General features: G+C 36.4%; 1 protein-coding gene across 4 annotated transcripts in view; it reads left to right on the top strand.

Moving 5' to 3' along the window:
• Positions 1-23,308, top strand: part of HLTF (helicase like transcription factor) — a 64,149-nt gene that overhangs the window by 3,700 nt on the left and 37,141 nt on the right. For all 4 annotated transcript variants that reach the window (XM_024556311.4, XM_053918242.2, XM_024556310.4 and 1 more), the window contains exons 3-8: positions 14,328-14,494; positions 15,661-15,794; positions 17,006-17,103; positions 19,508-19,582; positions 19,768-19,959; positions 22,503-22,598. In XM_024556311.4, coding sequence (XP_024412079.1) covers positions 14,328-14,494; positions 15,661-15,794; positions 17,006-17,103; positions 19,508-19,582; positions 19,768-19,959; positions 22,503-22,598 — 762 coding nt within the window. The remainder of the gene's footprint in view (positions 1-14,327; positions 14,495-15,660; positions 15,795-17,005; positions 17,104-19,507; positions 19,583-19,767; positions 19,960-22,502; positions 22,599-23,308) is intronic.

The raw sequence follows: 23,308 nt of genomic DNA, 5'->3' as shown, positions 1-23,308 counted from the left end.
TTCTATTTCAGAAAATTTTCTTTAATTATACTAGTTTTAAATGTTTGCTTTGTTCCAAAGTTTGTTTTTCTTCAGGGCCTCCATTTTAGTCTCTTTATTTAGATCCTCTGTGTATACATATAACATATGTTTATGCCTATTATTTCCCTTGAAATCCTTTTTATCATATTTTTTCACTTTTCTGTTTTTATTATGTCCCTTACCGTGTTTTTCACAAGGTCTGTTCACTTTTGTGTTCTTTGTAGTTTAGTCTTTAATTCTGACATTCTTTTTCTTTTCTAACTTTTCTTCTGAAATCTATTGGCTTCTTATTTCATATTCACCAGTTCTCTAGCTTTCAGTTAATCTCTGAGCTTTCCTATTTATGATTTGTGCTATTTTTTCCCAAAACTTGCATTATTTTGTAAATTACTTTAAACCATTGTGAAATACTAGATTTGGTTGCTGTTGATCTTAGAACAATCACTATTTTTTGACTTTAGAATAATTGCTTTGGTACTGGTATGTTAATAAAGATGTGGGCTGATTAGGAGTAATCATCACTTATTTTTTATTTTTTAAAATGTATATTAATTATTTTATAAGTAATACAAGTTTATTTTTAAATGGCTAAAATAAAATGCATTAAGTATTTATAAAGTCTATGACCTAGAACCATAACTTTTATTCCCTTTGTTTCACCTTTCACACTTTACCTGTGAACATATGCTTCTAAATTGAAACCATATTATATATAAACAAAAATGAGATCATGCTATGTCTATTATAGTGATCACCTTTTTTCTCTTAGTAAAATATTAAGATTATCTTTTCCCATCAGTACAAATCTATATTGTATTTTTTATTTCCATATTGATGGGCATTTTGGAGTTGATCACTATGATGAAAAACTGTTATAATAAAAATTGAGGTATTTATCTTTGCATACTTTTTTTAAAAGATTTTATTTATTTATTTTTAGAGAGAGGGGAAGGGAGGGAGAAAAAGAGGGAGAGAAACATCAATATCTGGTGGCTTCTCACACACCTCCTACTGGGGACCTGGTCTGCAACCCAGGCATGTGCCCTGACTGGGAATCAAACTGGCGACCCTTTGGTTTAGCAGGCTGGCACTCAATCTACTGAGCTACATCAGCCAGAGCTGCCTACTTATTATTTTAAACCTTTTTTCAGTTTGTTGAAATGTGATTTATATCTCATTTAAGTATTTAACTCCAAGAGTTGCATTACATGTAAGTATATGATTCCAAGTGTTTGACAAAGATTTTTGCCTGACAATCACCATCTCAGTCAAGATATCAATCATTGCCATCCACCCTTAAAATTTTCTTGTATTTTGGTGAGGTTATTCCTTCCTGCCCCTGCCCTAACAACCACCAGTCTGATTACTGTCACTATAGATTAGTTTAGCTTATTCTAGAGTTTCGTATACATTGAATCATAAAGTATGTACTTTTTTGTTTGGCTTCAAATTCAGCGTAATTCAGATACTTCTGGACGCAGTTCTGGCAATTTATGTTTTAAAAAAAACATTCACTTTGTTTATATTTTCAAAGTTTCAGCCATAGAGTTGTACATCGTAATCATTTATACTTAAAAATATCTTAACTGTGTTTATGGTTATATTCCTGTTTTCATTGTCTGTGTTATATATTTATATTTATTCCTTTTTGTTCATTAGATGTGATAGAGATTGATTTGTTTAATCTTTCCAAGCTACCTCTCTTGGACTTATTTATTTATTTAGGTTAAAAAGAAACCATTTTATTGATTATGCTATTACAGTTGTCCCATTCCCCCCCTTTATTCCCCTCCCCCCTGCATTCCCCCACTTTCGCTCATGTCCATGGGTCATACGTATAAATTCTTTGGCTTCTACACTTCCTATACTATTCTTAACCTCCCCCTGTCTAATTCTTCCCTACCATTTATGCTACTTATTCTCTGTACCTTTTCCCCCTCTCTCCCCCTCCCACTCCCCTGTTGATAACCCTCCATGTGAGCTCCATTTCTGTGGTTCCGTTCCTGTTCTAGATGTTTGCTTAGTTTGCTTTTGTTTTTGTTTTAGGTGTGGTTGTTAATAACTGTGAGTTTGCTGTCATTTTACTGCTCATATTTTTTATCTTTTTCTTAGATAAATCCCTTTAACATTTCATATAATAAGGGCTTGGTGATGATGAACTCCTTTAACTTGTCCTTATCTGAGAAGCACTTCATCTGCCCTTCCATTCTAAATGATAGCTTTGCTGGATAGAGTAATCTTGGACATAGGTCCTTCCTTTCAAGACTTGGAATACTTCTTTCCAGCCCCTTCTTGCCCATAAAGTCTCTTTTGAGAAATCAGACGACAGTATTGTGGGAACTCCTTTGTAGGTAACTGTGTTCTTTTCTCTTGCTGCTTCTAAGATTCTCCTTATTTTTAATCTTGAGTAGTGTAATTATGATATGCTTTGCTATGTTCCTCCTTGGGTCCAGCTTCTTTGGGACTCTCCGGGCTTTCTGGCCTTCTTGGAAGTCTATTTCCTTTGCCAGATTGGGGAAGTTCTCCTTCATTATTTGTTCAAATAAGTTTTCAATTTGTTGCTCTTCCTCTTCTCCTTCTGGCACCCCTATGATTTGGATGTTGGAACGTTTAAAGATGTCCTGGAGGTTCCTAAGCCTGTCCTCATTTTTTTGAATTCTTGTTTCTTCATTCTTTTCTGGTTGAATGTTTCTTTTTTCCTTCTGGTCCACACTGTTGATTTGAGTCCCAGTTTCCTTCACATCACTATTGGTTCCCTGTACATTTTCCTTTGTTGCTCTTAGCATAGGCTTCATTTTTTCATCTGGTTTTTGAACAGATTCAACCAATTCTGTGAGCATCCCGATTACCAGTGTTTTGAACTGTGCATCTGATAGGTTGGCTATCTCTTTGTCGTATCTCTTAGTTGTATTTTTTCTGGAGCTTTGATCTGTTCTTTCATTTGGGCCATTTTTTTTTTTTTGTCTCGGTGTGCCTGTTACATATAAGGGGTGGAGCCTTAGGTGTTTACCAGGGTTGGGTAACACTGGTCCCTGCACTGTGACGCTGTATGTGGGGTCGGGGTCGGAGAGGGAACAGTGGCACTTGCTCTGTTCTCTGCTGGATTTCAGTCACTTCCCCCATTACCCACAAGCAAATTGGGCCCTTCTGGTGCTGATTCCAGGGTGGGTGGGCTTGTGTGCATTCTAGGACCCTGTGGGTCTCTCCAACGAACTCTCCTGTGAGGCTGGGAGTTTCTCCCACTGCTGCCTCACGCCCCACAGGTGTTTTCAATCAGAGGTTTGAGGCTTTATTTCCCGGAGCTGGAGCCCTGGGATTTGAGATCTGTCTCACTCCCCAGTTGTTCCTCCCGGTTTATCCAGGTGTGAATAAGGGACTACCCACTCCACCAGCTGCCGCCTCGCTGGGTCTGCCAGCCACGACCTTGCCGAGAGTCCTCTCCCTTCGGCTGCCCGTCTCCGCCCCTCCTACCGGTCTGGATGAATGTTTCTTTAACTCCTTGGTTGTCAGACTTCCATGCAGTTCAATTTTCTGTCAGTTCTGGTGTTTTGTTTTTAAATTTGTTGTTGTCCTTCTTTTGGTTGTGCGAGGAGGCACAGTGTGTCTACTTACACCTCCATCTTGGCCGGAAATCCTCTCTTGGAGTTTTTAAATTAGTGTTATCCTTGTTCATTGATATGTATTTTTTATATTCTATTATCCTATTTTATTTTATTTTTGGATCCTTGATGAACATTTAATATTAGTATAATTCAGTAATAAAAGAACTTAATATTTTTAATTTATTTTTTAAATATATTTTACTGATTATACTGTTATAGTTGTACCATTTTTTCTTTCCCCTTTATTCCCCTCCACCCTGCACCATGGTCCCCCCCTGCTCTGGCTTAGTTTATGTCCATGGGGCATACATGTAAGTTCTTTGGCGTCTCCATTTCCTATATACTATTCTTAACATCCCCCTCTGTATTTTGTATCTACCAATTATGCTTCTTCTTCCCTGTAACTTTTCCCCCTTTCTCCCCACTCTGCTCCCCACTGATAACCCTCCCTGTGTTCTCCATTTCTGTGAATCTGTTCCCATTCTAGTTGCTTAGTTTTAGGTTCAGTTGTTGATAGTTGTGAGTTTGTTGTCATTTTACTGTCCATAGTTTTGATCATCTTCTTTGTCTTAGATAAGTCCCTTTAACATTTCATATAATAAGGGCTTGGTGATGAAGAACTCCTTTAACCTGACCTTATCTGGAAACACTTTATCTGCCCTTCCATTCTAAATGATAGCTTGGCTGGACAGAGTAATGTTGGATGTAGGTCCTTGCCTTTCAAGACTTTGAATACTTCTTTCTAGCCCTTTCTTGCCTGCAAGGTTTCTTTTGAGAAATCAGCTGGTAGCCTTTTGGGCACTCCTTTGTAGCTAACTCTCTCCTTTTTTCTTGGCTGTTTTTAAGATTCTCTTCTCATCTTTAATCTAGGGTAACTTAATGATGATGTACCTTGGTGTGTTCCTCTTTGGGTCCAACTTGTTTGGTTCTCTGAGCTTCCTTAACTTCCTAAAAGTCTCTCTCCTTTGCCAGATTGGGGAAGTTCTCCTTCATTATTTGTTCAAATAAGTTTTCCATTTCTTGCTCTTCCTCTTTTCCTTCTGGCACCCCTATGATTCAGATGTTGGAATATTTAAAGTTGTTCCAGAGGTTCCTAAGCCTGTCCTCATTTTTTTGAATTCTTGTTTCTTCATTGTACTCTGCTTGAATGTTTATTTCTTCCTTCTGGTCCAAATAGTTTATGTGAGTCCCAGTTTCCTTCCCTTCACTGTTGGATCCCTATATAGTCTTCTTTATTTCACTTTGCATAGCCTTCACTTCTTCCTCTATTTTGTAACCATATTCAAACATTTCTTTAGCATCCTGATTACCAGTGTTTTGAACTCTGCACCTGATAGGTTGGCTATCTCTTCATTGCTTAGTTCTAGTTTTGGAGGTTTGATCTGTTCTTTCATTTGGCCATATTTCTTTGTCTCAGCCCACCTGTTACAGTCTAAGGGGTGGGGACTTAGGTACTAGCCAGGATGAGGCAACCCAGGTCACTGCATTGTGGCACTATATGTGGAGGAAGGAACAGTGCAGCTTGCAAGGCTCTCTGCCAGCTTTCAGTTACTTCCCCCACTTCCCACAAGCAACGTGGGCCTTCTGGTACTGATTCCAGGGTGTATGGGCTTGTGTACATTCTAGGACCCTGTGAGTCTCTCCAGTGAATTCTCCTGTGAGGCTGGGAGTTTCTTCCACTGCCACAATCCCGCAGATTTTTACAGTCAGAGGTTTTGAGGCTTTATTTCCCCACGCTGGAACCCTGAGTTGCTGGGTCTTCTCATTTCCCAGTTGTTCCTCCCAGTATATCCACATGCGAATATGGGCCTGCCCAGTCCTCCAGCCACCACCTTGCTGCAAGTCCTCTCTGCCCCAGCTGCCTATCTATGCCTCTCCTAACAGTCTCGATGTTTCTCCTACCAGGTCAATGTTTTTTCTTTAACTCCTTGGTTGTCGGACTTTCATACAGTTCTATTTCTGGCAGTTCTGGTTGATTTTGTTTTTAAATTTGTTGTCCTTTTGTTGTTTGTGTGAGGAGGCAAAATGGATCTACCTATGCCTCCATCTTGGCTAGAACTCCATATTTAAGCTTTTAAATATCTTAAAAATACTGCATTGGTTGTATATCCTAAGTTTTTGTTAATTTAATATTGACATTGCTCATTTTTAACTTTTTAAAATTTGTTTTCCATAAACTTACAGTTAAACTCTTTATTGCTTGACCCATTAAAGTCTTTAGAGGTTCCGGCCAAGATGGAGGCATAGGTAGAAACCCTTCGCTTCCTTGTACAATTAAAAGGAAGATAACAACCAATCTAAAATCAATAAACAACCAGAAGTGCCAGAAAATCAAACTGCGTGGAACTCTGATAATCAAGAAATTAAAGAAATAGTCAACCAGAACAAACATACTGGTAAGGTGGCAGATGGAGAGAACCCGCAGTGAGGCCACGGAGCAAACGGTTGGGGCTGGATGCAGGGAGGTGTCAGCCATGTGGGTGGGACTGACTGAATGGGAAACTGAGACTCAGAGCTGACTGTGGACCACGGTCTGGGTTGCCACCTTAGAAGAAATTCCCAGTCTCACACAAGAGTTTGTGGGAAAGGGGGGCTAGAGCCGAGCAGGAGAGCTGCATTGTTCCCTCTCTGGCTTTTCCCCCACCTCGCAGCAAGGGGGGTTGCCCTGCCCTGGTGAATACCTAAGACCTGTCCCCTTATAACTTAACAGGTGCCCCAAGTCAAAGAAATAGGGTCCAAATGAAAGAACAGAGCAAAACTTCAGAAAGAGAGCTAAGCGATGAGGAGATAGCCAACCTATCTGATGGAGAGTTCAAAGCCCTGGTAATCAAAATGCTCACAGAACTGACTGAGCTTGGTTGAAAATTGAAAGAACAAATGAAAGATACCCAAAATGAAATAAAGCAAAATATTTAGGGAACCAACAGTGACAGGAAGTAAACCAGGACTCAAATCAATGATTTGGAACAAAAGGAGGAAATAAACATCCAACTGGAACAGAATGAAGAAACAAGAATTCAAAAAAAGTGAAGAGAGGCTTAGGAATTTCTGGAACAACTTGAAAGGTTCCAATATCCGAATCATAGGGGTGCCTGAAGGAGAACAACAGCAAGAAATTGAGAATTTGTTTGGACAAATAATAGAGGAAAATGTCCCCAATCTTGTGAAGGAAAGAGACTTCCAGGAAGTCCAGGAAGCCCAGAGAGTCCCAAAGAATTGTACCCAAAGAGGAAAACACCAAGGTACATCATCATTAAGTTACCCTAGATTAAAGATAAAGAGAGAATCTTAAAAGCAACAAGAGGAAAGGAGAGAGTTACCTACAAAGGAGTGCCCAAAAGGCTACCAGCTGATTTCTCAAAAAAAAAACCTTGCAGGCAAGAAGGGGCTAGAAAGAAGTATTCAAAGTCTTGAAAGGCAAGGACCTACATCCAACATTACTCTGTCCAGCCAAGCTATCATTTAGAATGGAAGGGCAGATAAAGTGCTTCCCAGATAAGGTCAAGTTAAAGGAGTTCTTCATCACCAAGCCCTTATATGAAATGTTAAAGGGACTTATCTAAGACAAAGAAGATGATCAAAACTATGGACAGTAAAATGACAACAAACTCACAACTATCAACAACTGAACCTGAAACAAAAACAAACTAAGCAACCAACTAGAACAGGAACAGATTCACAGAAATGGAGAACACAGGGAGGGTTATCAGTGGGGAGCAGAGTGGGGAGAATAGGGGAAAAGCATAATTGCTTAAGAAGAAGCATAATTGGTGGGTATAAAATAGATGGGGATGTACAACCCATGGACATGAACTAATGGGGGGAAATGTTGGAGGGTTGGGGGTGCAGGGGGGAGGGAGGATGAACGGGGGAAAATTGGAAAAGTGTAACAGCATAGTCAATAAAAAATGCTTTAAAAAGGTCTTTATAATTATTTATAAAGTCCTTGTAACTAAATTACCGCTTAGGTATTTTAAATATTAGTTTTAATTCTGTCTTATCCTAATTTTCTTTTTTTTAAATCTTGCTGTTTGGATAATGCTTTCTTTTTAGAAAATTATTTATTTAAATATTTTATTGTTTACTCTATTAGAGTTGTTTCCACTTTTTCCCTCTTTGCCCACCTCCACCCAAACCCTTCACTCTCTCAGGCAGTCTCCCCACTGTTGTCCATGTCCATGGGTCATGCATTTATGTTCTTTGGCTAATCCCTTTACCTTCTTTCATCCAGACCCACTCCACATCCCCCCAGCTGTCAGTCTGTTCCATGTATCTATTTTTCTCCTTAGTTTATTTTGTTTGTTAGATTCCACATATAAATGAGGTCATATGGTATTTGTCTTTCACTGACTGGCTTATTTCACTTAGTATAATAGTCCACAGGTCCATCCAAGCTGTGGCAAAAGGTAAGAGTTCCTTCTTTTTTTTTTTTTTTTTTTTTTTTTACCACTGTGTAGTATTCCATTGTGTAAATGTACCACAGCTTTTTTATCCAATCCTCTATTGATAGGCATGTGGGCTGTTTCTAGATCTTGGCTATTGGGAGTAACTCTGCTATGAACATAGGGGTTTATATATTCTTTTGAATAGGTATTTCGGGATTCTTAGGATATAGTCCTAGAAGTAGAATCAGTGTGTCAAAAGGCAGTTCCATTTTTAATTTCCTGAGGAAATTCCATACTGTTTTCCACAGTGGCTGCACCAGTCTGCATGCCCACTAACAGTGGTCTAGGGTTCCCCTTTCTCCACATCCTTGGCCAGCACTTGTTGTTTATTGATTTATTGATGATAGCCATTCTAGCATGTGAGATGATATCTCAGTATGGTTTTAAGTTGCATTTCTCTGGTAATTAGTGATGTTGAGCATTTTTGTCATCAATGGGCCATCTGTATATCCTCTTTGGAGAAGTGTTTGTTCAGGCCCTTTGCCCATTTTTTGATTGGATTGTTTGTTTTCCTGGTGTTGAGTGGTATATATTCTTTATATATTGTGGAAATTAAACTCTTATCAGATGTATCATTGGCACTTGTTTTCCTATGTAATGGGTTCCCTTTTCATTTTGATGATATTTCCTTTAGCTATGCAGAAGCTTTTAAATTTGATGTAGTCCCATTTGTGTATTATTTGTTTCCCTGAGTAATGTTTTTTATTTTTATGGTCCCCAACATTTTGGCTTGTGTTTATTCTATTCTGAATTCTACTAGTATTAGCAATCATTTGTATTAAAGGACACTTACCTAATTTTAATAAATTATAATGTTTTGTAATAAATGACATCTAATTATGTTGTTTGGGATGAAATGCTCAAAAATGTTAGTTGTTTACCCTACTTTTTTGGGGATATATTTTTTGGGATTTGCATAATCTGGTTTAAAGATGATTGTACTATATGTAGTGGCATAAGGAAGTTGGGCTGGGAGAGAACAGAGCTGTATGCTTCACCGAATATCTCCAAATGGCTAGAGATGAGTACATGATAACCAGTTAGTCAGGCTGTAGTCAGTAGATACCATATTTTTCAAATCATAAGACACACCTAGGTTTTAGAGGAAAAAAAATAGGAAAAAAATTTTTGAAGCAAAAAATGTAAAATATTTAATAACATAAATAACATAATATTCCACCAATATAAATGTAAGTTACATTCAAACTATAAGACTCACCCCATTTTCCTCCCAAATTTAGGGGGGATGCCTTATAGTCCAAAAAATATAGTAGATAGCTAGGGGAGATTTAAGGCGGCTTCTCCTATGTCTTAAAAAAGTTGAAATAATTTACATACTATAAAATTCATTATTTTAAAGTGTACAATTGAGTAGTTTTTAGATACTTACAGGGTTGTGGGACCATCCTCACTGTTCCAAAAGAACCCTGTACCCATTAGTAATGACTCATTACTCCCCTACCTCAGCTCCTGGCATCCACTAATTTATTTTCTGTTTATGGATTTGCCTATTCTAGAACCTTTCATATAAGTGGAATCATATAATATGTGGCCCTTGGATCAGGCATTCATTCTTGCCTTCTTTGGTGTTAAATAGATGTATTCTAGTGTACCACTTTAATTATAGATATTTTCTAGTGTACCATTTTGATTACCTGTTGTTTTTTAAACTATATACCTTGCATTATTTTCTTAGTAGTTGCCCTGTAGAGTTTAATTAACATCTTAAATGATAAGATTACAAGTTTGGGTTAATGGCAACTTAATTTCAGTAGTGTACCAAAACTTTGCTCATAGATAGCTCCACTCCCCTGCATTCTATTCCTTGATACTGCAATCAGATTAGATCTTTACATACATTGTATTCTCCTCAACACAGATTTATAATGTTTGTTCTGTGTCCTTTTAAATCAGGAGAAAAAGTTACAACCAAGAAAGATTTATAGTCTTTTATATTCCCCTATGTAATTGCCTTTACCAGTGCTCTTTACTTCTTCACGTAGATTCGAGTAATTGTCTGGTGGCCTTTGATTTCAGCCTGAAGGTTTCCCTTTAGTATTTCTTTTAGGGTAGACCTGCCAATGATAGATTCTCTCAGTATTTGTTTACTGGGGATGTCCTAATTTCTCCTTCATTTTTGAAGGGTAGTTTTGCCAGAAATGAAATTCTTGTTTGAGTTTTTTCTTTTAGCATTTTGACAGGTTATCCCACTGTCTTCTAGCTTCCATGGTTTCTGATGAGAGAAATCAGATGTTAATCTCGTTGAAGACCCCTTTATGTAATGAGGTGCTTCTCTCTTATTGCTTTCAAGATTCTTTCCACAGCTTGATTATGGTGTGTCTGAGTTTATTTTATTTGGATTTTGTTGAGCTTCTTAGATATGTACATTGATGTTTTTCATCAAATTTAGAAAGTTTTCAGCTGTTACTTCTTCAAATATTCTTTTTGTCCTTTTTTCTGTTTCCCTTCTGAATATGCTTGCTGTTGTCCCAATGGTCTCTAGACCTGTTCATGTTTTTACTTTTTTTTCCTTTCTGTTCCTCAGACTCTATAGCTGTTCTTCAGATTTTATCAAGGTTTCCCATGTTACCCAAAAGTAGAGCATTCCTGAGAAACCTTTTGTAAACTGAAATGGCTTAAAGCAAAGTAGCAATAACAATTAATTTGTATGGAAAAATTTTTGAGTGTTCCCAGTCCCAAAATTCAACATACACACAGTCCATTTTGTTCACCATGATCAAAATGTATAATTAGGTCCAGCTTTACACTAAATGTAACACCCTTGCAAGTTCTGTTAGGCTTTTCTGATACCTTTGGTCACACCTTGCTGATGAGGCACAAATTAAATTGAGATAAAGCACAGATGCTCACAGATACAGTTCAAATCTATGGTGGCTTGATGCAGAGATGCCGAGTAGTTTCCTGGGGAACCAGCTTGGTGGTGCCGCTCTAACTGCTCAGGGTGTGTACTACCTCTATAACAGCTCACTGCAAAGCAAAGGCTAAATGCTATTTTCTTCAGAAACCTTTCTATTGGTGAAAACAAGTAGAGTACTAATATGTAGGTCTTTTTTTAAAAAATATTTATTGATTATGCTATTACAGTTGTCTCATTTCCCCCCCTCCTCACTCCACTCCATCCTGCCCACCCCCTCCCTCCCACATTCCCCCCCTATAGTTCATGTCCATGGGCCATACTTATAAGTTCTTTGGCTTCTACATTTCCTACACTATTCTTACCCTCCCCCTGTCTATTTTCCACCTATCATTTATGCTACTTATTCTCTGTACCTTTCTCCCCCTCTCCCCCCTCCCACCCCCCTGTTGATAACCCTCCATGTGAGCTCCATTTCTGTGGTTCCGTTCCTCTTCTAGTTGTTTGCTTTTGTTTTTGTTTTAGGTGTGGTTGTTAATAACTGTGAGTTCGCTGTCATTTTTACTGTTCATATTTTTTTATCTTCTTTTTCTTAGATAAGTCCCTTTAACATTTCATATAATAAGGGCTTGGTGATGATGAACTCCTTTAATTTGACCTTATCTGAGAAGCACTTTATCTGCCCTTCCATTCTAAATGATAGCTTTGCTGGATAGAGCAATCTTGGACATAGGTCCTTGCCTTTCATGACTTGGAATACTTCTTTCCAGCACCTTCTTGCCCATAAAGTCTCTTGAGAAATCAGACGACAGTATTGTGGGAACTCCTTTGTAGGTAACTGTGTTCTTTTCTCTTGTTGCTTCTAAGATTCTCTCATTCTCTCCTTCTGTTTAATCTTGGGTAATGTAATGATGATGTGCCTTGGTGTGTTCCTCCTTGGGTCCAGCTTCTTTGGGACTCTCTGAGCTTCCTGGACTCCCTGGAACTCTGTTTCCTTTGCCAGATTAGGGAAGTTCTCCTTCATTATTTGTTCAAATAAGTTTTCCATTTTTTGTTCTTCCTCTTCTCCTTCTCGCACCCCTGTAATTCAGATGTTGGAATGTTTAAAGATGTCCTGGAGGTTCCTAAGCCTCTACTCATTTTTTTGAATTCTTGTTTCTTAATTCTTTTCTGGTTGGATGTTTCTTTCTTCCTTCTGGTCCACACCGTTGATTTGAGTCCCAGTTTCCTTCACATCACTATTGGTTCCCTGTACATTTTCCTTTGTCTCTTAGCATATCCTTCATTTTTTCATCTAGTTTTTGACCAAATTCAACCAATTCTGTGAGCTTCTTGATTACCAGTGTTTTGAACTGTGCATCTGATAGGATGACTTTCTGTTCGCTACTTAGTTGAATTATTTCTGGAGCTTTGATCTGTTCTTTCATCTGGGCCTTTTTTTTTGTCTTGGTGCTTCTGTTACTTACAGGGGCCAATATGTAGGTCTTAATGTAAAAGTGAAATGTCATTAACTCAAACTTTAGAAAAGTGGGGAATACCTGTAGTTTCAATTGACCTATCTTTACCACTTACTCTTCTGCTTGCTCATATCTGCTGTTGAGCCTCTTTAGTGAATATTTAACTTTAGTTATTGTACTTTTGACTCCAGAATTTCTATTTGGGGAGACATAGTTCTCATGCTTCCTTTAGTTCTCTAAATGTGTTTTGCTTTAGGTCTTTGAAGATATTTACAATTAAAAATACATTTTTTTAGTAGGTCACATATCTGTTTTTCCTTAGGAACAGTTGATTTTTGTTTTCCTTGGGAACAGATATTTTCCAATGAGTGAACCATATTTTCTTGTTGCTTTCCATGTCTCATTTTTTTGTTGTTGAGAAGTGAACATTTTAAATAATGTGGCAACACTAGAAATCAGAATTTTCCTCCTCTCCAGGACTGTTTGTTGCTGATTTTGGTAATCGTTGTTTTTGTTTTGTGACTTCTGAATTAACCCTGTAAAATCTATTCTTTGTTGTGTGTGGGCACTGATGTCTGTACTTAGTTAGCTTGGTGGTCAGCTATTGATTGCATTGGAACCAGTAAATCTCCCAGTCTTTACTGAGAGGATCTGTGTGCATTTGGGGATCTCCTTCAACACACAGTCAGGCAACTGACAACTCTGCCTTAGCCTTCATTTCCTGGTTGTTCAGACCTTCAAGTTTGGTCAGAGGTGAGAGCTTAGGGCCTTCCCAGGTCTTTCCTGAACATATACAGCCATATGCTTAACACATTGCCTTTTAGATTCCCAGGAATATGTTGGAGCTTTTCAAAGCCTCTTTGGACATCTTACTCCCCAGCTTTTTCTTTGCTTCAGCTGTTACCTACTACCAGTATAATTGTTTTTGACAAACACTCACCCAAGGGGGAAGGGTTTTTGTACAGCATGAGGTCAGAGCTCAAATAATGACTGTTCTTTGGGAATAAATTTTGGAAGATTCTGCTCTGGTGTGCACCATGGTTACTGATAGGCTGCACCAAGAATCCCAGCAGGTTGTTATTTTTAAAGGCTATCATGTAGCTGAGAGTAGGAGATGGGACTAGGTCACAGAATTCTGCTATTTTTCTTGAACGAACACTCCTCTTGTTTCTGCAATCCTTTCATTAGTTTTCAGAGTTCTGTAAAAGTCGGTTCTGACAATTTTGCTGCTTTTTCCATTGTTTTTATGGAGGAGAGAATTTTCTGAAATCTTAATCTTCTTTTTAAGTAATGGCACCCTTAGGTAATTTTTAATCAAATGGAATCAGAATGGCATGAATTCAAGTTTATATATATTTTCTTATTCCAGTTCCATTTTTTACTTATGAATAATACCTTTCCCCCCTTTTGGAGTCTGAAGAATTCAGGCTTAGGAACCAGCCGACCTTGATTCAAATCCTAGCTCTCCTACTTACTGCTTTATGACCTTGGGCAAGTTACTTAACTTTCCTGTGCTTTACTGTCTTCCTCTGTAAAATGGGGATAATAAATAATACCTACAAACTCAGTCTGTGTAGTGAATGCACTTAGAACAATGTTTGGCAGCACTCAATAAAGATGACTTGTTTTCAGAAGTTATGACGTGAAAATTTTAGTGTGAATCTGTTAATTTTGATTGTGCCTCTTAGATATCAAGGATTTATTAATGTCCCAATAAACATAAATTAGGAAAATATTATAAAAGAACTATTAAAATATATTCTTTAATATTTCTATAGAAATATGAGTCCAAGGAAATGCACATTTCTTATGCAATGTTACTCAGTAAGCATTAAAAGATGAATGGAAATTGCAGATAAATAATGATGAAGAAACTGTTACTGCATGTTTATTATTTCTAATATTATCTGTTCATTATTTTTGTTAGGTGAATAATAATGAAATGGTTGCATTACAACGAGAACCCAATAACCCCTATGATAAGAACGCAATTAAAGTAAACAATGTGAATGGAAATCAGGTTGGCCATGTAAAGAAAGATGTTGCGGCGGCCTTGGCCTATATTATGGACAACAAGTTGGCACAAGTTGAAGGGTAATGTACTTCAGAGTTTAGATTTAATAATTTTGAGTTGTAATGATCTTTGAATTTGTTAAGAGACTGTATAGTTGCTGTGACAACTTTTTTCACTATACCCTTAGTATGTGTTTAATAAATGTTTTAATTTTCCTCTCATCTACCACTACTACCCTAGCTGTTCCCTCACTTTCTTATTGAATTATTATTACCTTGGAGAAAAATATACTTTGCTCTAAATATTAGGAAGTTCACACCATGTCTCCAAACCTTTTATGCATAGATTTGGGGGTTTAGAAGTGTTTGTTTAAATCAGAGGTTGTAAAACTGGTAACCTGTCATCAGATGTAGGTGAACTTCATTTTGCCTACAAAGTATTTGCAAATTAAAAATATTTTTTCCCAATATTTGAATATTTTACATTTTATACATGTTATTTTTTCCCTAAATATAAAAATTATTTATGAAGATTTTTCTTGACAAATGGAAGATCTGATGATTCTGATCTCTCATTTCCACATGACATCAGTTGACTGCTGCTGAGTAGCAGCTGTAGCTTTCTCAAGTCATATTCCGAGTTCTACAACCTCTTCCTTATTTAAACTCCTAATCTCCTCAGTTACCTTCTTTTAGGAATTTGTGTTTGTGATCTCAATTTAAGTATGGAATGTTTAGGATATGGAAAGGTGAGTTTAGAAGATTAAAGTTCAGCAATATTTTCTTACTTGTGTACTTGTTTTCTTCTTTCTCAGTTCATCAAGTTTTTCAAATATTGAGAATAAACTTATGGTAAATCCTAGACCAGAAATAGTTCTTGCAAATCATTCCCCATACTTAGAATGGGTTGCTACTCTTCGGTTCTATTAATGAAAGCTCTAACCTCTCAATTAAACTTAATATTTTACTTATCTTATAATTTTGATTGTGAACTATCCTTGTATTTAAACTGCTTTATTCCATCTTCTCAGTTTCTTATGTCATTCTGCTTGTAAAAACCACTCTTTTGATTGTTATTGATCCTATCCCATCATTTTGCTGTCTTTATAGTCTGCCCAACTTGTTCTTCCCTGTTCTACTTCATGCAAAATATGAATACAACACTTAGAATATTTAATAGATTCTTCATGGGAGTAAAACATGACATTTTTAATTTCCTACTTTTTCCCCCTTCTTAAATATAATAGGGTAGTTCCTTTTGGTGCAAACAACACTTTTACCATGCCTCTGCGTATGACTCTTTGGGGAAAAGAAGAAAATAGAAAAGCCGTTTTAGATCAGTTGAAGAAACATGGATTTAAATTGGCTCCTGCACCAAAAAGTAAGTTTAGAGTTTAACCTACTATTATTTTGATATTGTAAGAATGTAGGAATTGTAAACATTTATTCTCTCAAGTAATACTTCATAATATTACTTAACAGAGCTTGGTTGGTTGAACTAATTTGAACCGAAGGCTCTAAGTTATAATTTTATTTTGGCGTTTTTAAAAGAAAATCCTTGAATTTTTTCTCTTTATTTTGAAACAACTATAGATTCATACAAGGTTACACATGCACACACACACACACACACTCACATACACAAAAATGTACAAGGAATTCCTGTAGTCCCTCCTCTAAATTCTCCTAATGATAATATCTGGAGATCCTGACTATAGACATTCTCTTTAATAAATTATGGACAATAAGAATCTCGCAATAGGGAATTGATGCAGGCACCGGCCCGAAGTGGCCACAGCATTGTGGCTGAGATGAGACCAATTCATATGGACTACCGAGACCTGTGGAGGAAAAGGGATGGCATGGCCACTCTCAAGGCTAGAGTGCCTCGGAGTGCATTGGCCACTCTCTCAAGAGGAGAGCACCCCCGACCCTTGCCTTGACAGGCTTTTATTGCTTTTCTGGGCACATTACATTGAGGATGGTACTCATTTACTATGCACAGGTTGCTCTTAGGTGGTTACCTTTTACAGAAAACAAAGGAGAGGATGTTGCTAATTACATCAAAAAGGAAGGATGTTTATAAGTGTAAAGGGAAAAGTGGTTGAACTGGTTACACTCGTCCTTGGAAGGTTTAACACAGATTTTAGGAAGTTACTTTAAAGATATGCAGTAAATGTTTGCTGCCTCAATTCAGGATGAGGGAGTTTTAGCAAAAGGCAAGTCTCAAAGCAGCCTAGGTACAATGCCGGCCTGATTCCCCACAGGAGAACCTATCCATGGGCGTGGGTTCTGTGTGCTGGACTTCCCTTTCCACTGGCCTTTCCAAGTGGCAGCTGGGCCCACACCACGCAGAACGGTCTCCTGTAGGGAATGAAAAAGAATTATTTGTTTGGCAAGTGTTTGTTCAAATAATGTGGAATTACTTTAATAATGTATTTTTTTGAATGACAGGATTTAGCTTTTAAAAAACTTTTAAATATATTCAAAGTATTTTTAATGGAGCTTAATTTTTAATGGAGTTACAAAGGCTGTTTACTAAAAGGTAGTCTATTTTATTTGGTGATTTTACTTTCATTTTACAAATTACAGCTTTCGGATTCAGTTTGGAAAGTGGTTGGGGCTCTGGAAGAGCTGGACCAAGCTATAGTATGCCAGTTCATGCAGCAGTACAGCTGACAACTGAACAGGTGTGCTTTTTTGCTTCTTTCTTCTTTTTTTTTTTTTTTTTAAGATTTTATTTACTTTCAGAGAGAGGGGAAGGGAGGGAGGAGGGAGAAAGAGAGGGAGAGAAACATCAGTGTGTGAGAGATACCGGTTGCTTCTCACAAGGCCTCCGACCAGGGACACTGCCTGCAACCCAGCATGTGCCCTGATTGGGACCTGATCTGGCAACCTTTCACTTCACAGGCTGGCTGGCACTCATCTACTGAGCCACACCAGCTAGGGCCAGGTGTACTTTTATTCTGTAATCTAAAAGTGATTTTTAAATGTTGAAGAGTGATGTTTAAAAGAATAAGATAAATATGTATGTGCTAGCATAGTAATCTTCAGATACATTGTTAAGTTATGAAAGATGTAGAATAAATAGGATATATATCGCAAACATTTATGTAAAAAGAAAGCAGTGGTAAAGAATATATCCATGGAGTCACATTCATACATACATTAAAAGTCATACATTTCTGTATATGCATGGGATGTTTTAGTAAGTTTTGATGTTTTTGTATTGTTTGACTTTTTTAGAATGTACAAATATTTCGTAAAACACTGAAACTTGAAACTTACTCCTTTCAGTAAGGTTGCAAATGCGGTGCTAAAAAAATTAATTCCAGTTCTTTGCTATTACTCTAATTCTTACTTGTCTAATTTGTAATCCAGGGTACAGTTATGCTGAGTTAGTTTGAAAAAAAAGGGATATTAAATAAAGTAATACAGTTCAATCTACAAATAACATCAAAAAGTTTTTTTTTGTCTCTACCCATCAGTAGTATCCTTTTTGTATTTAATTGTAATTATTGTATTTTCCCTGCTTATTGTTAGAAGGGCTTGATCTTATGTCTGGTGAGTAAACCCCAGGTTACTTCTCCCAACTTTTTAGACTTGACCTGATTTCTTCTGGGCTATTGCTATGTATTTATCTGCTAATTTACAAAAGTAATTATAACACATATATATCGCTATAAAATTTGACTAGATCAATTTAAAGAACCAACTAAATTAGCATGAGATTGAAATTATCCTAATATTTTATAGCATACAGCAATTTTTTTACTGCTGTGATAGTAAATAAAAAGTCATTGGCTGAAAAAAAAAAAGTCAAATGTACCTGGTAGGATGTACTAAAATAGTTTGAATACCACTATGTAATAGAATCACAGAATTTCAGTGACAGAAGGAACCTTAGAGAAACTCAATATCTAGTTCATTCCTGGCATTTTAGAGGATTTTATAAGATACAGGGCCATAAAAGTTAAATGTCTTGCCCAAAGTTATGTATAGATTTATTTGTGACAGAGCTGTTACTGAAACCCAGGATTTATAACTTTCTATTCTTCATTCTTTTGGCTGTAACACACTTATCTTTTACACTTAAAGCACTTATTCATCCTGCCCTAAATGAGCAGTATAGTATCTTAAAACAATTTATGTGCTGATGCGGGTACTGGCCTGCCTTCTCCTCTGTGTTATGGCTGAGAACAAGTCTACCAAGACATGATCTGCTTGGGGAGGAAGGGTGGCTGAACTCTCATAGGAAAAGGGCCAGGAACCTGTTCCTCAATGGACTTTTATTGGGTTTATTTGCGTAGGAATACAGGGCGTATATGTAAAGTTCATCAATCATTGTCAGGCAGTAATAATCAAACAATAGATAACATTCAAAGAACTATGAGGGCTTATTCAGAGTCAGGGTCAGATAGCTAAAGGGCCATAAAACTTTGGGGAAACAAACTCATTTCATACTTGGACCCTTATCATTTAAATTGAGGATATTAGCAAAGCAGGTTGCACAGGATTTTAGGCATTCTTTCTCAGGCCTAATCACCCCGGGGAATTTGCCCTTTTCAGCACAGGGCCGTACCCACCTCCGGCATTGTTTTGGGCTTAGGTCCAGCAGGAGAAGTAAGGAAGCCGAGAGATTAGGAGACTTCTTGCAGACAGAATGAGGACTCGGGCTATGTCAAAGGCAAGGGATGAGAGTCCATCACCCTCTTTTTCTATAGCCCCCCAAGTCCTTCCCTAAGGGCCCCATCATGACCGTGCCTGTCTTAGGTTGTCCCTCCCTTGAGGAATCTTACCCATCATTGGCTAACTGGTCATGTACTGGGGGCCAAGCAGGGTGAAGTAAAGTGCGCAGAGGCAGTGCTTCTGCCAGGGAGATAAGCTTTGTCTCCTTAGTGGCTTAGAGTCCCAAGGTCTCTCTCTCAGCCTTAGCCATGGGGGTTTCAGCTTCTGAAACCAGGCAGGGCGGTTCCCAACAATGTACCTTTCATTATTCAACTTTTATAGTTAAATGATTTGAACTCCCTGAGTTAAGTGTAATTATTATTTTAATTGATGTTTTATAATGTTTCTTGTTGCTTTTTGTTGTAGCTTAAAACAGAATTTGACAAATTGTTTGAAGATTTAAAAGAAGATGATAAAACTCATGAAATGGAACCAGCTGAGGTACTGAGCCAATATGTTCTATTTAAATCTATTGGGAATTTATGAGACTGAAAACCATTTGGAATTTTAAAATACGGTGATAGTGTATACATTTTTATCACAGGATCAGCTGTTTCCAGATTTGGGGATGGGTGGGAAGAAGGAGCTTATTGTATCTCTATTTATGACATTGTTTTTATTTACAGGCTATTGAAACACCATTGCTTCCACATCAAAAACAAGCTCTAGCTTGGATGGTTTCTCGGGAAAACAGTAAAGAACTTCCACCATTCTGGGAGCAGCGAAATGACTTATACTACAACACAATAACAAATTTTTCTGAGAAGGATCGACCAGAAAATGTCCATGGAGGAATTTTGGCTGATGACATGGGTTTGGTAATTATTTTTTACTTGAGTTAGAAAAATTTTATTTTGTAATTATGATTTTATAAAAAGTAATTTTGAAGTAGATACATATAGGAATATGTTGGTGCCAGTAAGTGACTAGATTTTGCTTTCAGTGTAGAGCACAGTTTTTCTTATGGTTTTCACCTAAAATAATGTTAAGGTTTTTTTTCTTTTTCTGTTCAGTTAAGGTACAATTAAGATAATCAGAGTAATAATATAAACGTATTTCTCAGTTGTTTTTTTTTTTTTAAAGGAAAGACAACAATGTTATGTAAAATTATATCACAAATGTTGTGATATGCAGATGATTAAATCATACATTTATGATTCCTTATACCAGCAGTTTGTATACTTTTTGGTCTCAGTAACCCTTTACACACTTAAAAATTGTTGAGGATCCCAAAGAGCTTTTGTTTTTGTGGGTTACATCTATTAATATATCTATAAATATTTGTGGTATTAGTAAACAAAAATTTTAATTATTAATTAAGAGTAAGTTAATAAACTTATTACTTGTTATAAGCATTTTTTAAATAAAAAGTATTCCAAAACAAAAGCAATTTTGACAAGAAGACTGACATTTAGTTTTGCATATCTCTATCATGTCTGAGGTAATAAATGACATCTGAATTCTTGTGTCTGCTTTTTTATTCAGTGTGTTGTGATTATGTTTTGGTTAAAGTATATAAAGAAAATCCTTATACAGATATGTAGTTAGAAAAGGGAGGAGTTTTAGATAACTATAGATATTCTTCTTTGATACAATAACAAAATTAAGCAAGTATTAATTTGGTTTTTTTTAGGATTTTATTTATTTTTAGAAAGGGGAAGGGAGGGAGAAAGAGGGAGAGAAACATCAATGTGTGGTTGCCCCTCCAGCACCCCCTACTGGGGGCCTGGCCCACAACCCAGGCATGTGCCCTGACTGGGAATCCAACCAGTGACTCTTTGGTTTGCAGTCCAGAGCTCAATCCACTGAGCCACACCAGCCAGGGCAGTTTATTAAAGATTAGCAGTTATAATATGAAACTTAAAGATCACATCAGTGAACTATTTATACTCTGCTCCAGTAAAATCCATTGGTGTGGCTTACAAATTGAATAGATATTTTACCCGTGCATGATTTTATAACATCAGACATTGGCCTTTTGGAAAATATTGGTTCACTGAGTTACACAGATCTGTCAAATGTCATACATTTCATTATATTATGTAAAAAAATTTACATTAATTGGTAATACTGCTGATCTATTAGGCACTTACATCTTGGGAAGCTCCTATGCTCCATAGTATTGGGTACAAGTTTTCCAACATTCTGATTTTTGCTTGAAAGCTCAAATTTTATCATTAACAGATGCTGTCAATTGTTTCTCTTGAAGATGATAGCCTCCCTTTGTTCATTATTCAAGAAAATTTCTGGCACTCTGTCATGAATAACTAGTTGTCAGTTATTCTTTCAAGTAAAAATGGTGATGCATGAAAAAGTGATGATGTGTGACAATGCATGGTGGTTAGTTGAGCTTGAACTGTCTCACAGTGATTTTTTCCAAGATAACCAACATATTTTGGTATTAGTAGAAGTATTTTATGTGTACTTTCTACCTTGTTATAGAGAATATTTAAAACATATGTATTTAAGAGTCAAGATTTAATAAAATTAATGTGTACTGCTTCATCAAGGACATTTTTAACATTCTTAAAGTGAAACTGGCATTTAAATTTTTTTTACTGTTTGTGGCAGTTAATACAATAACCGCTATTGGAAGGTAGTGTCACCTGCTTTGTTTTATGCTAAGGCACTAGCAGTTTTGCCCCCCATTGCTTTTTGTGGCATTACTACGGATGTGAACACAAGTAAGGTCTTAGAAGTATTATGAGAGTAGTTTTGATGGCACGTAACTCCTGAAAGTGTTTTGTGGACCACACTTTGAAAATTGTTGCTTTACACAGCTTTAAAATTCTCAGAGATTTATTTCTGTGTGGCTAATTATACATTTAGCTATGGAAAATAATGAAAAATTAAACATTTTCATTTAAGAAAAACATACAAGATATATCATGTTCTTTATGCTTCATAGATAAGTTATAGTTTTTAAGTGTTGCAGTTATCTTTAAATGAAATTTAATAAGGTCATTAACCTCATGTGTATACCGGAATTACGAATAATTTTAAATTACCTTTGAGTTATATGGCAAGAAGTTATAGTTTCATGATCAAGTTATTAGTTCATGGTTAAATGTAAAACCTTAGAACAGTAGTTGTTCAATAAAATGACATTTCCCAGAGATGTTGATAGTATTTTAGAGTAAATCATTTAATAATTTCTAATAATGCAGTGTGGGAAAGTATTTCTTAACTTAATGGAATACTTTTCATTAATATGTGTATTGTTTAATATAATAATCAGTACACTTCTTTGGTTTTGAATATTATTTGATATTTGCTTAACTGGTTTTAAAATTGTTTTGGAATGCTCTCTGGTCAACTGGGTTTCAGAATCTGACCATTTGTCTTTTTAAAACATTTAAAGGGCAAAACTCTTACAGCCATTGCGGTAATTCTTACCAACTTCCATGATGGCAAACCTCTTCCTGTTGAAAGAATGAAAAAAAATCAGCTGAAGAAGGTAAAATGTTAATAAATGTTTTCTCTGAAGTCTTTTGTTTAGTGTTAATCCTTTTAATTTGTCGTTGAAAATAATTGCCTAAAAATTGATAATACCCAGTGTTTCCAGAGATATCATGAGTGGCCTCTCTCATGGGTTGCAGATAAGAGTGAAAGTTGGTACCACATTCTTGAGGGCATTTTGGTAATATGTATCAAGAGTGATGAAAGTAGTTATAATCTTCAACTCAGTAATGCCATTAAAAAAACTACCTAAAGAAGTTCTTAGAAATGTAATTTTTCCAAAGATAGAAGTACAAGTCTTTTCCTCCTAAACATTATTTTAAAAACAGAAAATAAACACTTCTCAGGAAGGTAACGATTAAATTACAATATAGCTATAAAATTTAATACTGTTATGAAAAAATACAAAATTCTATTTTTGAAGAATACTTTCATGATTTTTTTAGTTAAAAATAGCAGGTGCTGGGAGGGGGCAGGGCCAGATGCAAATCTGTGTATAGTGTGAGTCCTCATTTTGTAAATACATATTTATGTATGTCTAAGTGTAGTTAAACACTGTATGTGCCAAAATGTTAATAGTGATAATTATTATCATTGCTTCTCGGCCTTTTGGCTAAGATCAAGTGTAATAGTGATAATTATGTCCTAGCGATGAGAATATAGGTGACTTTTCATATTTAACTTATATACCTAGTATATATACTTAAT

This window comes from Desmodus rotundus, chromosome 2, assembly GCF_022682495.2.
Source record: "Desmodus rotundus isolate HL8 chromosome 2, HLdesRot8A.1, whole genome shotgun sequence".
Taxonomy (NCBI): Eukaryota; Metazoa; Chordata; class Mammalia; order Chiroptera; family Phyllostomidae; genus Desmodus; species Desmodus rotundus.
The sequence above is the reverse complement of the archived record's forward strand: the minus strand, read 5'-3'. Positions and strand labels throughout refer to the sequence as shown.